Source organism: Temnothorax curvispinosus, unplaced genomic scaffold, assembly GCF_003070985.1.
Source record: "Temnothorax curvispinosus isolate PA1 unplaced genomic scaffold, ASM307098v1 QBEX01006657.1, whole genome shotgun sequence".
NCBI lineage: Eukaryota > Metazoa > Arthropoda > Insecta > Hymenoptera > Formicidae > Temnothorax > Temnothorax curvispinosus.
The window spans coordinates 344,891-362,148 of NW_020216437.1; the positions used below are offsets into that span (position 1 = coordinate 344,891).

Consider the following 17,258-nt stretch of genomic DNA (forward strand, 5'->3'; position numbering starts at 1 on the left):
TAACCATTATTCTTAGTTTGTCGACTGCCATTGCATATATGTACATCTTTTGTCGACAATACTGTCAAATAGCGTTCTACGGACATACAGATGTACAAATAAAACTATCAAATAGGATGAAGCATATCAATCTTTTTTTTTTTTATTTTAACAACACAAACTGGCAAGCACCGTTCTTGAATGCAATGATAACAATGGCTGGTCGTTGCACATTTCGATAGAAGTTACGCCGGAAAAGTCTGCTTTTGCACAACGTGAGCTTATTCATTTGACGAATATATACATTATCCTATAGTCATATCATCGTATAGTCATCCTATTTCAGATTTGACTAAAAGTTAACACTGTATTCGGCGGAAGTGTCACTGTTTTGGTCAGGCTGCGGTGGCTCTTGCACTATTACCAGAGGCAGTGTAAGTGGTAGGGGGGTAGGCTCACCTGAAGGAAGCGAGTCTGTTGGTGCCACCGCTGGCGATGGCACGTCTAAAACATCTTCGCAAGCTTCCTCGTTCAACGTCTGCAATGCTCCGCAAATCATTTGCTCCTCTAACGTTACCTGAAACGTATATAGACACTTCAGCATATTCACAGCAGATAGTATTTGTTAGGTATTATACATAGATGAATATAATTATTATATATCGAAATTTTTTACTTTTTAAAGTAATCATAGCAGCGGCTTACCTGGAACTGGTACCGAGTGTGAATGTAAATAAATGAAAATTTATTTTTATAAGTTTTCAGTCACGATATCAATTCGTAAATTTCTACGATTGCATCGATTACTTTTTAATGCATTTGAAAGTACCTATATCATACCTGCTTTTCCATTATAGATTGTTTATTTTGATCACGGCGAGTCGACCCATCAGATCTCGATGTTCCTTTCTCTTTCTCCACATGAGCAGACACCCGTATCGAATTATTTGGCAAAGCGTGATCTATAACAGATAAGAGTGATCAAACCGAACAAGAAACAAGCGAAAAAAAAATATCGAACGTACCTTTGCGTAAAACTTGTTCGGATCCTACGGTAAATCGTACACTCCGAGGACCCTCCTCGTATGTAAATGACGAGAGTTCCATTTCCCGTAGTGATACAATTACCATGCGAAATAACTCCCAATCTCCAAAAGTCATTTTAAATACCTAAAAAATACAAATACATTTGTATTTAGAATTTCCTCTCCTTGAAATGTAAAGACGCAGTGTTTAAAAAATTACTTTTTTCAATTCTTGCAAATCGCAATGTAATAAAACTCGTCCATTAATATTGTTCTCTTTTATGGCTTGCTTATATATCGATGCTTGGGTCGAATTAAGGTTTTCGATTTTGTCAATTAGATCGCAGACTCCGTTCACTGATAAGGACGACAGCTTTATTTCCAGAATTTCGGACTGTGAATAAAGAGGAAGCGATAAGTCACATCTTTTCAACCCGCAAGAGATAATTGTACAATTAATTTATGTACCGGTAACATGGTTGTTGCGGAAAGTGGTTTTGACACTGGTTCCATGGGAGGCATTTGCATCCAAGTTGGCGGAACTTGCCATTCAAAGCTTGGCTGGTAACCCCACGACGGCGTCGGCGGCACGGATCCCTGCAAACTCGATTGCTTGGCAAGTTTCATCATGTGCCGGTTCATCGACATGCCTCTTTGTGGAGGGCACTGATCAATCGGAACATTGTGGCCGTGCCAAGCACTTTGTTTGTTAAATAGATTGGTGTCTTCCTCTATGCTTTGTTGTTCCTCTTTTATTTTCTTTTTAATGTACGGGTCTAGATTGATAGTGAAAGGCAAGAATATTTTCATGTCGCTAATAAGCAAGCTGGAGCGGTGAAACGTGAGGAAAACATCCAACTTGCGTTCGTCTCTATCTATCTCGAGAAGCGGTTGCACTTCCTTCAATACTGGAATTTGCGGTCGCACCCTAATATAAATATAAAAAATAGTAATATAAAAATAGTATGAAAAGAACCTTAAGAAAGAAATAAAATCCACGTACTTATCATAAAGACTTTTCAGTGACATATTATCATCCAGACTCTCCTCGTACATATCGTAATGAAGAATGAGCCAAGACGTTCTAAAAGGCCACTGCTCGGTAATGTTGATCCAACTAGCTAAGTGATACCAGTTGAAGTCAATCTGGAATGCCTTAAGTAATCGCCCTAAAATAGAAAGACAAATAATGTACACATGGAATGATTACGTAGACTCATACACTGCAATATTGCACGACTTAATGCATTACCAGTGACATAAACGACATTCATCAATCTCCTCATACTACGAGGATTTACATCGCTAAAGTAATCATCGGTGAGCAACATCTTATTGAGATCCTGCGCTCCCCCCAGTCGATTCAAATTACTGCCGATACTGCTAGCGATTGATTCACTCAATCGCATCTTTCTACTGCCCTTCCTTTGTTGGGGTTTCAATTTCTCGTTGCTGTTCATTATAGCCGATTCCGTGCTGAGTCTCCTACTGGATACTGAATGATGCATAGTGCTGGTCGCAGTATAGTTAACGCTCTCCTCAGCTTCCGTCCACACTGTCTTCTTATAATGTTGAGCAGTTTGTTGCGCGACCTTGACTTTACGCAAGCCGCTGTTTTGCAAGTAGAACGGCAAATGCACCATATTCCGTAAGTAATCATGACCGCCGATATTTGATTCCGAGAATAGTCTTCTGCTATTTACTTCTACCGCCTACATGCACAATGTCGAACGATAGTTTTCGTTATCATTCAAAGTAACATTTTGAAATCGATATTATAATTTGCCCAATTTTTTACATTTTTATTTTTTAAAGTTGCTTACCTTAGATATAATATGTGGATCAATCGCTAGTATTACGACGAAAGGATATCCGTTATCGCTAAATAAGGCCTGTATAGCGTCCAAAACGAGTAAAACTTTATCCTGTTCGCAACTATCCAAACCGTCCACTATTACAACTAGTCTACTTTGTTGAGCCATGAAACTATCCAAGCACTTGACCTGTTTGTGATTAAAATTGTGATTAAAAGCTACGCCATTGAAAGCAAAGTTCTAATAGAACTATCTTAATAAATAAGTAATTTACCATTTCTGTCATTAAATTGACCTCGCTTTTTAAAGTCTGAATGAACCCTTCGCTCTTCAGAGTCTCCAATTTTGATATACTGCGTTGAAGGTGTCTCCTCTGTGAAAAAACCAATGCATGCAGCGTTCTGCTCCATGTATATAAATTTGCTATTATACTGATGGCCAAGACCAAGGCAATCGATATCATGATAATGTGAGCAGTAACTCGCTCTATCGTGGACCTAAACGCGAAACGATACAACATGTAAAATAAGTAACGTAGAAGTACTTTGTGTTCGGCGTATAATTACTCACTCTTCATTCGAAATATCTATGAGGTACACCGTAAGTATCGAGATACCAACGAGCAAGCTGCATAAGCAGAATTCGAATAAGATTACGTGGGGCAAGCAACACAAACGCCTCCATTTCCAAGTAGTAGTTGATTTATCTGGTTTTGGCCTAAATGCTCTATATAGTCTGGTAGACAAGGAACCGTAGTCGTTCTCGATGGAATCGTACAGCGAACCGACCATTTGCACGACCACGTTCTCACCGGCGGCGGTCGTACCCACGCGAGTCTGATCGGTGAAGTAAAACTTTATCGGCTGCACCGCTATTCCGTCCTGACATTGACTGCCAGGCGGATGACAAAAAATCACTTGCAATAGCAGTTTGAGCGTGTTCAACTTGGTGGTGAGCTCCACTGTCAGGTTATATGGCCAATACCAATCGTACCTACGATTACAGATTTCCAATAAGAATATAAAACGAATAGAACTTTACTTCTTGCTACTTTTCGTAAGCCTCACCTCTTGTTGGCATACCAAACGAGAACCAGAAAAATATAAACGATAACTAGTAAACTTATTCCGGACGATAGACCGATGATCCACGACTGCAAGGCGAGGCCCAACGTGACGCCTACGAGAAGGGATACGTGAGCTACTACTAAAAAGAGTAAGGAAGAGAATTGGAATACTGGATCGATCCATTGTCGTGCGAAGTTCTTCATTTCCTCTGTAAAAGACAGTCGCGTCGTTAGTATTTTTTAATGTAACTTAGGTGTATACAGATATACCAAAAGATATTCCAGAAAACTAGCGCATCTTCTGGGCTATAGAAATTTAATTTAAATTGTCACACTATGTAATTTTATTTAAATTTAAATATTATAATTTTTTCTATTTTTTGTTCTAAATTCATCCAACAGTTGACATTCTATAAAACTATTAAATAGCATTGGAGTAGCTTTGTTATTTGGTAGTACCTCTCAGTTTGTTCAGTAAAAACGATTTTCCAGAGCCCCATTTTGCGTAAAGACCGACTGTAATTGGCGTAGAAAGCGATGGTTCACTGAGAATATCTGCTAACGCGCTGCTGTACAAATCGTAACCAAGCATGTTTTCGTTGTCCTCGTTAGTATTTAAACGCCCTGTAACGTTCATCAAATTATTCTATAAAATTCGTCAAGACATTCAACGCGTGTTCTTCACATATCGTAAGTTGAGTTACTTGTAATAACGTATAACACTAATAATGACATGTGTCTGATTAACTTACGAGCACCGAATATCTGTCCAAGCATCGTCTTAGGATGATTGACGTCGATGTTGTAGGGGGTCTCGCCTTGTCTATTCGGACGGTACAATAACTGGCTATTCTTTGGATTCCTCAGTAGTATCTCGACGATCGCTTTTGATCGCGCGCGCATCGCTATGTGCAGTACAGTATCACCCTTCTTGTCCGTAGCCGAGACCTTGGCTTTTTTGTCTAAAAGCAATTGCACGATTTCGGCGTTACGCGACCTTACCGCCCGTAATAAAGGCGTGTCGCCGTCTTTCGTAGCAATCTCCAGGTCTGGGTTAGCGTTTAGTAATAATTTGAGTATCGGTATATTGCCTTTCTCTACTGCTATGTAAGTTGCGGTTTTTTTATCCTAAAATATATACGGATGGGATGGTTAGTTCGATTGGAATGATTCGAAAGTATCCACGGGGGATGTCACGCACGAACCTAGCTCGAAGTGGCTTAGGGATACCACAAGATCCGATACCACAAGATTGGCTCTTATTAAAGTGTCCACAATATCGACTCGAATCGCTAGATTACTTTAACAAGTTTATTCCACCACATGTAATTCGACGCACGTAATAATCCGGCTTATCGGAATGATCAATATTTGGCAACCGCAATACTCGGTGACAAAATTATTTTTTTTTGCAAGTCGATCTTCGAGGAAGATACGCGGGTATGGAGAAAAATAAGTCGAGTCATACCTTTCCAGCAATGTCAACGTCTGCGTATTTTTTCAGCAGTGATTCCACCACGCCCCGATGGCCACCCTTAACCGCGTGGATTAGGTTTGTGTCGCCGGCCCGATCCTGAATATTAACGTAAGCACCGGCATTTAAAAGGGCGTTCGCTATTTCGTGATGACCTTCACGGCAGGCAATTGCTAGGGCGGTGCAACCGTCTTTGTCTAGAGCGTTCACGTTGGGCTTGTGCTCCAATAGTAACGATACCACCTCCACATAATTACCGAGGGTTGCCACGACCAGAGCAGTCCATGAATACTGCAAAGAAAGTTGTTAAAAGCACGTATAAATGTCAAAAATTATCTTCATAATCTAATATTAAAATTGGAAAATTTCTGAAATATTTCTTATTACATTCCAATATTTCTTTTTCGTGATAAGAATGTAGTGTCAAGTTATTATTATTAATATGACATAAATATAACGTAATGGATGAGTCTCGAATTTGACAAGATTCGCACAACTAATTCGTGCAGTGCACGTCGGTTTCAGCTTTGCTTTCTCTTTCACGAGGACGACTTACTGTTCCGCGATCGTTATAATATATAATTTAATATAATAAATAAAAAAGAACACGTAGAAAATAGACACATAGACAACAGATACGCTGACTCGACAATTATGTGTAAATGGCTGGCATACGTGGCCAACCTTGGTTTAAAATTAAAATATCCTATAAGTTTATGCGAATAAGAAATAAATCTGTATAATCATGTATATGGTTATATATGGCGTTCTATTTTTACCATATTATTTTTTATCAACTTGGAAGCCATCACTTCCGTATATTATATTTTTCAACGGTATATTGATCTTACCATGCCCGCTGTGTCGACATTCCCTCCAGCCTTAAGAAGCATATCAACAATTTCTACATTTCCCTTGCGCGACGCCCATACAAGTGCCGTCGTACCATACTGAAAAAATTGAGTATAAGTATCTCGAGAGCGAAGCGATGGTCATCGATTTGCGGTACGTCCACCGACAATTACCTTGTCGCCGACATTGACCTTCGCTCCATGAGCAATGAGATCTTTCACTATATCAGTGTAACCCCTGCCAGCAGCCCATACTAATGAGGATATATGAAAATTTCCATGCGCGTTGACGTCAGCCCCGCGCCCCAGCAACATCGTCACCGTCGCCGATTTACCTTTGTATGTCGCCCACATGAGCGCTGTCCATCCACCCTGCAATAAAAGAACTTTCGATCCTTCGATTTCTTATCTATAAAAGCGCTAATTTTTTACACAGACGTCTATATAGCTAAATAAACTCTTCTATTAGATTTTATATACTTTTTTGTTAAAAGAATGTAAATTAACTGACAAAAAACGTATAAATCGTTAAAATATTATTAAATTTAATATATTATATTTATAATATATTAAAAATTTTAATAAAACTCTGTATATTAATGGAAATAACTTTTGGCGATGAATAAGAGACGATAGCATTAAAATTCTTGGTATGTATGACGAAAGCGAACGGAATTTTTGCAAATATGATGAAACTCCAGTTACAGATTTGCATTAATGGCATTACGCCAGACTAGTAAAATATGCAACTTCTTCTGACCATATCTCGATGCTCCAAATCGGCACCATGCTCGAGCAATTCGAAACATATCTCAGTGTAGCCTTCCTTTGCCGCACACAGCAACGCTGTCCAGTTATCCTGAGAAATTATACAGAAACGTGCATATATTAGAATTGTTATTTATTACGTATAATCAAACGATCTACGATTACAATCAACGGATACCAACCGCGTCTTCAGCGTTGACGTCCGCTCCATGATTGATGATCTCTCGAACGAAGTGTATTTTTCCCTTGGTTGCTGCAAGGATGAGGGCGGTGCTACCATTCTGTCATAAGAAAATAATTTGTTAGAAGGTTCGAGACGGCTTGAACACGGCGAATACAAGAAGAATACTGCTCTTCATGAATCATGTAGAGCTATCTATTTAATTCAGAGAGATTATCTAGCATAAATTATTTTTATATTTATTTCTTCTTCAAATTTTTTTGCTGAGAAGACTTTTATCGTCTATTTATATCGACTGCTATTATAATTTTATTCTGGAATTTCTGGTCACGGTCGAATAATCTTTGGAAATTTTTTCGAGCGATTCACGCTTACCTCATCTCTGTCGTCGACCTGCACTCGCTTATTTTCGAGGAAGTTCTGCAGTCCGACGAGATTATCATCTGTGATATAGCTCGCGAGTGATCGGTAACAAAGCGATACCATCGAGTCAGTCCGATGCAATGTCTGTAAAAGAGGCAAAAAAAATCGTTGTTAAATTTCGACCAGTCACGTTCGATTTTTGTCGCTGTTATTAAAAGTTCATTAGAAAAACTCACAGATTAGGTAAATTCAATCGTCGTTCACAGAAAAAACATATACATATGCGCGAAATATATAGCAAAATGCACCATTCAATTTATTTATCAATTATTCAGAATTATCATAATTGTCGAGTAGAAAATTTAATGATTTTAAAGAAATTTGGATCTCCTTGGGTTTATCTGAATTTTATCTATGACTATTTTTAGTCTGAATATATTATGCTGAAATATTCGACGCGAATGGTGCAGCTGGGCTACAATATATTACAGAGATAAGCTTTCGAGTTATCGAGATGTAGAAGCAGCGGAGCAAGCGCCGATTTTGGATCGTCGGAGGGCAATCTCGTTCTCTCTGTGACATAAGTATTAATCTCAAGCAAACTCAAATAAACTGAAAACTACATTCCCTTGAGATCTCCGAAATTCTGATTCATACTTCTCGGGTTTCTATGTTGAAACTTGCGCTTGTAAGACATCCAGTTTTAACTCCAAACTGAAATAAAAGGACATATTCTCGCTTCGTTTCTGATTGAAACAAAGATCGGCATTATGCAGCCGAGTTTTTCCTCTGTTCTCGAGCGATGTAACACTTAATAATGTTTTGTTTTAACGGCGATAGACGTACGACAGCAGTGAGCGTGCGTAAAAGTATTGCGTATTAACTGTAATCGCTTCAACTTACAATTAGTTTGCAACCGCAAGCGGGGCGCGCGTTCTCCATTCGCGACAGGAGAAATGGAGAACGCTCTGCTTGCGCTTCTCAATCTTGCAGAATGGAATCTGGGTCAGTGAGCGACACACGTGAATGATAAGGAACCATCACGTGTATGGCAAAAGTAGCTGAGCGACGAAAAGTTAGCGACGAAAAGTTAGTTAATGTAGACCGCAGATGCAAGGCAAAATATAAAAGAAATGAAAATTCGAAAGCAAGTATTTGTTTTATGCTTCATAAATATTAAACTGACTTTAGTATTTATTATTCATTGCTTTTTGTTATGTTAATTATTTCTCTGTCTTTTATGATTGTGTACGTACATCATTTTTCTCGTTACAATTTTTCGCTTTGTTTAAAATATTCTGTCCAATTTTCTTCTTGCCATCTGTTCAGCACTCACGTTATTTTCCATGCACAGTCCATAAATTGATTAGTGACAGAAATTTTTCACGCTCGGGCAATACTTACAGTAAAATCCGATTAAAATCGAATCTGTTGTAATGCTTTGCGCACCGAGTTTTGCATTGCGGAATTACATACATATATCAGATGTTGCAACACTCTAGATGTTACTACAGTTAAAATGTACCATTAAACATTGAACAGAGATATAATCCTGTAGCAAATAGCGTCCATATTTCTTTTAATCCTGCGGCAACAGTTAATGACATTTCGCTGACGTATATTATCGATAAAATCTACGCAACCTAATACGCGTAAATTGACTTGGCATTTACGGTATGTAAGAAGATAACGCTAAACACACCATGACGGGATTATATACTTGTAATCCTTCGATGCGAAAGTCCTCTGCCTCTCTCGCGTGTCGAACGGCGATAGTAATAGCTTTGCCACTAAACTTTGCTACGAATTATAAATTACACAAATCTCGTATAAACTCTGTTAACGTTAAATCCAGATTTTGAACGCTGCTGATAATTCACATTTTAAACTAAAAATGAATAGATACCTGATAAAAGACAACGAAAGGAGCGATCTGCCAGAAATCCGGATTCTAATGCAAAGTCGAAACTTTGAAACATGTTTCCGCATTGATTTTCGAGTCGAAATTATCCTAAGAGAATTTTTTTCAATGTCTGGAGTCTCTTACAGGAATTATAACACCATTCGTCGTTTACTACGGCCCGAACTCTACTGAATAAAAATCCGATGTTGCGGGCGTGCAAACGTATACAAGCACACACACACACACACACACACATAGGGGTATATTAGATCAGCTCTATTTCATGCGGCTGATTTTGTCACTACGCTGAAATATCTGGCAGTGGTATGGGTTGCTATACGTACCACGGTGGACGATACTGATGCACGCTTTGCATCGGAGATAGTGTTAATTCGCGAGTGTCGGCAGATATAGCGCGGGCATTAGCCATCAAGATCGATGACAGAACCGAGTCGGGCAAGATTCCATTATGTGTGCACGTACGTGGCACCTGGCGTTACGTAAGTCTCTCCAAAATTTTCCGTGACACGTAAGACTGATGCGTTTTATCCATACCACGGATATTAGTTTACGTCGTCTACGATATTGAATATCAAATCATCTATCGATCGTAGTTCCGTTATTAAGTTAAAAGGTACAGGAATAGTTTCAAAATCGTGAACGGTTCGTGGTTAAAAAATTTCTAAAGTGTAATTTACTTTAAGTGAATATTGTATAATGTATGTCTATCTCGAGATTTAAAAAATACTTTTAGAATTTTAGTGAGCTATAGTTAGATAATAGCAGGATTAATGTTTCATGAAGATATACGAGATTTTAGACATTTAGTTTGAGATTTAATTGTCCAAATTTTCAACTTTGATAATCTTTCTATAATATTTCGTCAAATTATTGAATTCGTATTAATATGATAACGCAAAACAATCATTCTCTGAGGTAATTATTAGATAGATTACCGACCGTAACATTCGGTTTCCACTCGCGCGGATTAATCTTGCCAGTTACAAATCCAACAATTCCGATAAGATAAAGGCTCAAGTTACGTCTACAACGGTTGACACTCTTCGGTGGCCTGCAATTGCAACAATTAACGTTCTATTATTCGCGGCGACAAGAACGTCGTCATCGTTTCGACTCGGTTCGATCTTAAACAGGCTTATCAATAAAGCGTAAATTATTTTAACCAGAGCATGTGCTACTATACAAATTAATCAAATCAAATGTTATAGAGACACACTTGTGTCAACGTCTAGTCAATCTGACACGTGATACCATCGCCGTGCTTGGCTTCAATATGCTCGATAAAGTAACGGCAAAGAGTTTTAATTCTCATTTGTTCGCGGTTTCATCAACATAACCTGGTTATTTCACGCCATTCTTTCAATAAATATTAAAATTAATTCCTAAAGGCTGTTAATTATTTAAAGGATTCAGGCCAAGAATGGAATAAATCCACAATTTGTACGATCTATTTTGGGTGTAACTTCGTACTTAGAATAGGTTTTACAAATCTACATTAATCTTTGAAAATTACTTGTTAATATTCTATATTATGCTACTTTAGCTTCTTCCAATTCAAAAATGTTTTACTTGATTAAAAAGATGGTTCGTGGCACATTCTCAATGGGTATTAATAAAAAGAAGAAATGTTAACGAAAATGTCGAAACGACGTGCAGCCTGGCTTTACACTAACCGCCTGTGAGTGCCTTCGGATGGCGAAGTTAAACTTGCGACCGATACCGTCGGTGGCCGGTGCCGTGAAGGTGATGGTGGGTACGTGAATATGCGAGAACACGTGATAATTATGGTGATGATTGTGCAATGGAGGATGGTAGTCCTCGTCGGTGTCGTGCCAGGTCGTGGGTTGCTGCTCGGGTATGTGAAGACGAAGGAACGACCTCAATCCGCGACGCGTTCTACCAATGGAAATGTCGTCACTGATGGCGGAGGAAGCGGTTGACAGATTCGACAACGTGGCACTTCGCTGCAGATTGTAGTCCCCGTTCGGCAAGAGGGAATTCGGCACACCGGGGATAGCTCCGAGCAAGCTCGGCGCCAGACTCGAGCAGATAGCCGCGTTTGCTATGCTGGACTTCCGGATTGGATTCACGCTGGTGCCAGCTAGGATATCTTGGAAGGTCGGCGACCTCTGGCTGGCCTCGGTCGTCAAGCTTTGCAAAATAGGTTGGTTCAAATCAGAGCTTGTCATCGGCAACGTTGACCTGCGACTTGCGTTGTTCTTGCTAGATTTCTCGTCGAAACTATCTCGCACAGTGGCTATCAGTGAAGGTTGTGGCACTATATCCCGTACTTTCCCGACATCTGAGGATTCTTTGGCACTTGTCGAACGCTCTGATAATGTTGAAAAACGACAGGGTTCGCTAGATTCTGAAGGAATCTCTAAACAGTCGGGCGTCAATTGAGAATGTTTCGATCTGTCCACAGCAGTGGATTTCGTATAAGCGCGCGCTGAGTCCTCGATTGATGAAGATTGAAACCTCGCGGATAACTCCTTTGTGACATCATCTTCGTGCTTGGGCGCAGGAAAAATACTATCGGAATCTATCATCGGCATTGCCAGGCTTCGCGTTGAGCAGTCTTCGATTGATGAAGATTGAAACCTCGCAGATAACTCCTTTGCGATAACTTCTTCGTGCTTGAGCGCAGGAAAAGTACTGTCGAAACCCGTCACCGGCACTGCCAGTCTTCGCGTTTTAACTTTCGAAATCACATCACTGTCCCTGTTATATTTTTTTCTTGCGTTACAACAACCTGGTATTGCGTGTTCGCCCACATTGTTTGATGAGTCTTTGGACGATTTCAAGCGTTTAGAGGCGCGATCTTCCACGTACAAGGTGGAAGTCGCAAGTTCAGGATCAGGGGCGACCAACTTTGAGAGAACCTTCGTGTTTGTGATGCTGGACTTCCCCGTGACGCTTAGCGAATCACCGTCAGAGGTTGTTTGCGAGAAAACTTTCTTCGATTCTTTCGTTAGCGGGGCTTTGTCCTCCTTCTCTTCGTCGTCTTCTTCGTCGAAACTGTCGCAGAAGAACGCTGCCGCGATTCTAAAACGTTTGTCTCTGTCCTTCTGCATGGCATTCTCTTCGAACTGTCTATTCAGCACGAAAATCGAAAACGGCCTTCACTTGCTGAGTAAACACGCACACATGTAGAATCACCAAATTTTAATGTTTAACTGCATCTTTCATTGTATGGAAAGTGGTTTCGTCATTGATATGATGAGAACAACTCGTACGAATTTAAAATAATTCAAATGTTTCTTGAAAAGAGGTCGACCATTTTAGAATAATATAATGTATTAATTTAGTGATGATAAATGTATTAACGTTTTACATAAGTTTAGAACAAAAGAGTTTTTTTTACAAAAAAGAAACACATGGTTTTTTTAAAACGCAATGCAATATAATTTGATTAATAAATTAGATATAGGCGATTCATAACAATTTATGAAATTTTTCTTAAAAAATATAATTTAAAAACGCAATGTGCTAATTTGTGAGAAGAAATTATGGATGTGTCTCAATAATTTAAAACGACTTGACGCTTTTTAAAGAACCTGCAATATATAAGTATAGGCCTATAACTTTAAAATATAATCATAACTTTTCCTAATTTCTTATCAGATCGCTAACTATGATGGTCGAACAGCTAATTGATTAAAACTGAAAACAGTACAATTCAGATAAGTTCAATTTCCGAGACTGGGTAAGTGCACGCGAAGTCGATTGCGATCAAGTATAGATATTATTTCTCGCGTATTCTCCCCAGCATCGAAGGACCCAACTTACTGCTATCTCAATTTCGATCCCTGTCACAGATAGTTAAATCCCTCCCCGAGGAAAAACCGACCGTCAGATTATTTTGGATTATCGATGTACCGTGAAAAACGGACCCTGGACAGAGTGGTGAGTCGCAGCATCTTTTCCAAATTTCACGTGGTCATCCGGGTCCAGTTGATCGGGTTTCGCTGATCCGGCGACCAGCGGCTTCACGGACTCGTTCGCGCGACTTCTCGTCGTCGGGAGACAATGGCAGAATGTCGACTCGGAACTATGACCGAGCGAGACACCAATGACGCCAGCAAATCGCTCGAGAACAACGTTCAGCGGATATATCGCGCGACATTTATATATCGCGGTGGGATCTCTTTAAATTTGTGTACATATACATTGAATCGCGTAACGGCGCGTGCTGTGTGCCGTCAGTGCCGTAAGCTTTTCGGTTCGGAAATTGTTTTGCTTTCACGTGGCATATCGCTGTTTTAATTCAATATTGAAACACATGGTTAAAACTGTCATAAACAGAATCTATACAATTAATTTGGTGACAAACGAAAAAATAATATTCGAGGGATAATGCAACGTTGAGATACTTTTGAAGTCTAATTATGACGAAAAGCCTTTTGAAGATAGTTCATGTCTTCATGTGCAAGATAATGAAGATAAAATTCGCTATCGTTCTTTATGATTAAAATGGCTCAACTTTATGTCGAAATTAGAACAGACTTTTGAAAATAATGCACAGTGAGATACGTAGAATAAATTTGCAAATTCTTAATTTTTAATACTGAAAAAAATTGTAAAAAAAAGTTTTGCTTCTATGTCGCTTATATATTTCATACAGAAAAATCAGTGCTGCTGTAAGTGTACTGTAAAGTACGTTACATCAGAATTCGTGTAGAATTGTTTAGAACGAAGTTCCGGTCGCAAAGAAAGAGAGAAAGAAAGAGAAAGAAAAATATATATATATTTCGAGATAATAGCGAGAGAAATATGATGTGTCAATGACGTCACTGATTCGCGATAAGGATACTATGCGGCACCGGCATAATTACACTGTAATCTTCCGCGGTTAATCCCCACGGTTGCACATTGTGGATTTGGCGCGGCGGCGATTTGATTAAGGCGATTAAGCAATAAACCACGATAAAGTGGATGACGATAAAATGACGAATTTTATTTTTGCTTAGGTCCATTAGCGTATCCGCCTCTCGACCCAGTTAAAAATTCGATTAAAAACTAATGTTTTATCGGGAAAACATACATAACTGAATCACGGACAAACTCTCGGTTTGCCTCGTCCGATAAATACATTACGTAAATAATAATGCGAGTTAATCGAACTTTTATTTATTGTGAAATACGTGCGATCGAAATAAGTGGGAAGTTGCATCATCATAAGAAACTGATCAAACAACGGAAGTGTCAAAGCGTAATCGAAGAAATGTTTTAACATATGATTGTCATGTGATGAACAGCAAATCAATGCGGCACCGATATAATTAGCTATATAGGAGGAGCTATACAGCAATTAGCTATATAGGAGAGAAATTACGAGACATTGCAAAACAGAAAGTGCAAAACGGAGTGTTTACAAAAAAATTGTATACATATATTTTAAGTATAATTGCCATAAAAAATCGAATACTAATCGGCAATACTTCAAACAGTAATTGGAGATGAAATTGTACAGGTTTTTTAAATTTTCTAATATTTAGTCCAATTCTTTTTATGCATTCAATTTTGACTATTTTTTGCCATTATTTTAACAGCAGATATTATGTGCGTCTTAAGAAAATAGTAATAATGCACATAAATCTGCGGATTTAATAGAATTAATTAGAATATAAACAAATGATAAATTGAGAGAGGATCAACTCCAAAACGTTTGCCAAAGAATACTTCTTTGCTTTGAACGCGTTTGTTTTTAGAGGCACTTGCCGCAGTTAGTTCTCGCGTTAATCCCGGCCAATTAAAGCTCTCAGTAAACTAATTAATTGTGTACGTGGAACTTTACTGCGCTTCATAAAACGAAATGACGCGATGTCGTTCGGCAGAACAGTATCACCATTGCCGTACCGATGTCGCGATGCGCAGCAAAGCGTGGCGATAATAACACTATCGTCTCTCGCGGGATCGTTCGACGATAAGCTCTCACCGAATTGAATTTCACCTGATTACACAGAACAAAAAGAAAAAATAAATTAATTTTTGTGAGTTGCGATCGTGAGTTGATTTTCGCTTTGGAATGACATCCTGGAAACCAAGCTCAACTGAGAGGTATTGTTAGAAAAGTTCCCTACTCTTGAAGTTTAGTTTGAAATTCTCCAACGCAATCGAAACGTCTCGGTACACACACAACGCTGCTTCAACTCACTTTTTAAAGAGAACTTCCGAAAGATTAATTATTTTTATCGTTAACAATAACTTTTCAAGTTCTTAAAAATATCAAGATCTTTATTGCGTAGAACACTTTAATTGGATTTGGAACGTTAAATTTTATATTTTGTGTCACGAATCTTGAACTCGAAGTGCTTACTAGATAAATGTTGCAAACGCTCAACATTTGGAGATTGAAAGAGCGTCATGTCGTCCATATAACATACGACGATAGGTACATACGATCAATAAATATGATAGGCGACGTAGAACGATCGTAAAATTTGATAACAATGTTTGCGAAATGGACCAACATCGAATTGTAAAATTCATCACAGTTGACGCACATAAAATATACTACGTTGTAATATATGCTGAAGTTAACAGTTTTGGATGTATGCAATTGCGAATATTATTCCTTCATGGTAATTAAAGCATCAAGTACTCCTTTGTTTTGAATAAAAATATCTGATATAATTTTATTTATTATCACCTTCCTGGTTTCATATTACTATTGGAATTTATTGCAGATGCAAGTTGATATTATTAATAGCTCTTGTATGAAGTTACCGATACTGTATCCGTTTATATCACAAATAACGTTCCCGTTCCCGTCGTCGAGACGTCGCTACTACACACTGCGTGTAAAAGGTAAGTTAAGTATATTGATAGCTAGACATTATTGAAAACCAATGAAGCGTTTATAATTATGTGACAAAGATTATGTATATATGATGCCCTGCTCCCACTACGTTACATAATTTATCCATTTGCACAACTAATTCGTGTAACATACACTCTCAGAAAAGAATTCTAGATACAATACTATTAGGATCGAAATAAGGCCAATCATATTTAGTATTAAAAGAAGAATATTTTAATCTTAAATAGAGGAATTCTTGAATCTAGAATAATTCTGAGAAAATTAGAGGGATAGCATCAAGATTATTTTATTCTAGATTTAAGAATATCTCTATTTAAGATTAAAATATTCTTTTTTCTAGAAATCTAATTTAAGAATTCCTTTATTTAAGATTAAAATATTCTTCTTTCAATACTAAATATGATTGGCCCTATTTCGATCCTAATAGTATTGTATCTAGAATTCTTTTCTGAGAGTGTACTTTCAAATCCGCATAAAATTTTGTATAACAAATATATGTAATATTCTTTTATAAAAAAATAACCGCTTTATTAGATTATAGTAAATTCAAGCTGCAGTAAAAGAAAAATTCGAATTATTCCAGAATTATTCAAATAAATAATTACAAGAATCTCTGATATAAGTGATATATAAATCATGTTGTCGTGCTGCAAGTAGTACAAATCCATTAATTAGCCTTGATCTGGCACAAGATCAAATTAATTGTCGCAGTTTATGCGCTACGAAATATATTTTCAAACATACCTACATCCTTGTGTTATTGTCACTTCTAACTAAGAATTATTTTTTGCAATATGTTGTTTGTTAAATCGGAGCATGTTTTTTTTTTCACTGAATAAGTCTATATAAATCATTTCAAGACAATATAATTTATAGACAAAAATCATTTATGTAAGACGTTTTAAACCACAAACTTCTAGGAATTATTTTTGTAGGTACGCCAAAGAGAGAGAGAGACGATTTTTGATGTCGGACGAAGGCATCCGTCTT

At 38.0% G+C, this 17,258-nt stretch overlaps 1 protein-coding gene across 14 annotated transcripts in view; it reads right to left on the minus strand.

The window, feature by feature from the left end:
• Positions 1 to 17,258, minus strand: part of LOC112456136 (kinase D-interacting substrate of 220 kDa) — a 34,109-nt gene that overhangs the window by 4,152 nt on the left and 12,699 nt on the right. For 5 of the 14 annotated variants that reach the window (XM_025018479.1, XM_025018477.1, XM_025018476.1 and 2 more), the window contains 20 exons: positions 7,534 to 7,665; positions 7,160 to 7,258; positions 6,970 to 7,068; positions 6,384 to 6,581; positions 6,210 to 6,308; positions 5,353 to 5,649; positions 4,637 to 5,012; positions 4,344 to 4,508; positions 3,886 to 4,093; positions 3,389 to 3,811; positions 3,093 to 3,315; positions 2,828 to 3,007; positions 2,257 to 2,716; positions 2,008 to 2,173; positions 1,473 to 1,932; positions 1,225 to 1,398; positions 1,005 to 1,149; positions 820 to 941; positions 685 to 690; positions 439 to 556 (listed from right to left, as the gene is read on the minus strand). In XM_025018479.1, the coding sequence (XP_024874247.1) occupies positions 439 to 556; positions 685 to 690; positions 820 to 941; positions 1,005 to 1,149; positions 1,225 to 1,398; positions 1,473 to 1,932; positions 2,008 to 2,173; positions 2,257 to 2,716; positions 2,828 to 3,007; positions 3,093 to 3,315; positions 3,389 to 3,811; positions 3,886 to 4,093; positions 4,344 to 4,508; positions 4,637 to 5,012; positions 5,353 to 5,649; positions 6,210 to 6,308; positions 6,384 to 6,581; positions 6,970 to 7,068; positions 7,160 to 7,258; positions 7,534 to 7,644 (4,129 nt within the window). In that variant the 5' untranslated portion in view covers positions 7,645 to 7,665. Of the gene's footprint in view, positions 1 to 438; positions 557 to 684; positions 691 to 819; positions 942 to 1,004; positions 1,150 to 1,224; positions 1,399 to 1,472; positions 1,933 to 2,007; positions 2,174 to 2,256; positions 2,717 to 2,827; positions 3,008 to 3,092; positions 3,316 to 3,388; positions 3,812 to 3,885; positions 4,094 to 4,343; positions 4,509 to 4,636; positions 5,013 to 5,352; positions 5,650 to 6,209; positions 6,309 to 6,383; positions 6,582 to 6,969; positions 7,069 to 7,159; positions 7,259 to 7,533; positions 7,666 to 8,925; positions 9,405 to 9,427; positions 9,679 to 9,768; positions 10,115 to 10,384; positions 11,077 to 11,118; positions 12,575 to 13,324; positions 13,559 to 17,258 lie in introns of those variants that run through there. The other 9 variants (XM_025018485.1, XM_025018481.1, XM_025018472.1 and 6 more) reach the window with 9 other exon arrangements.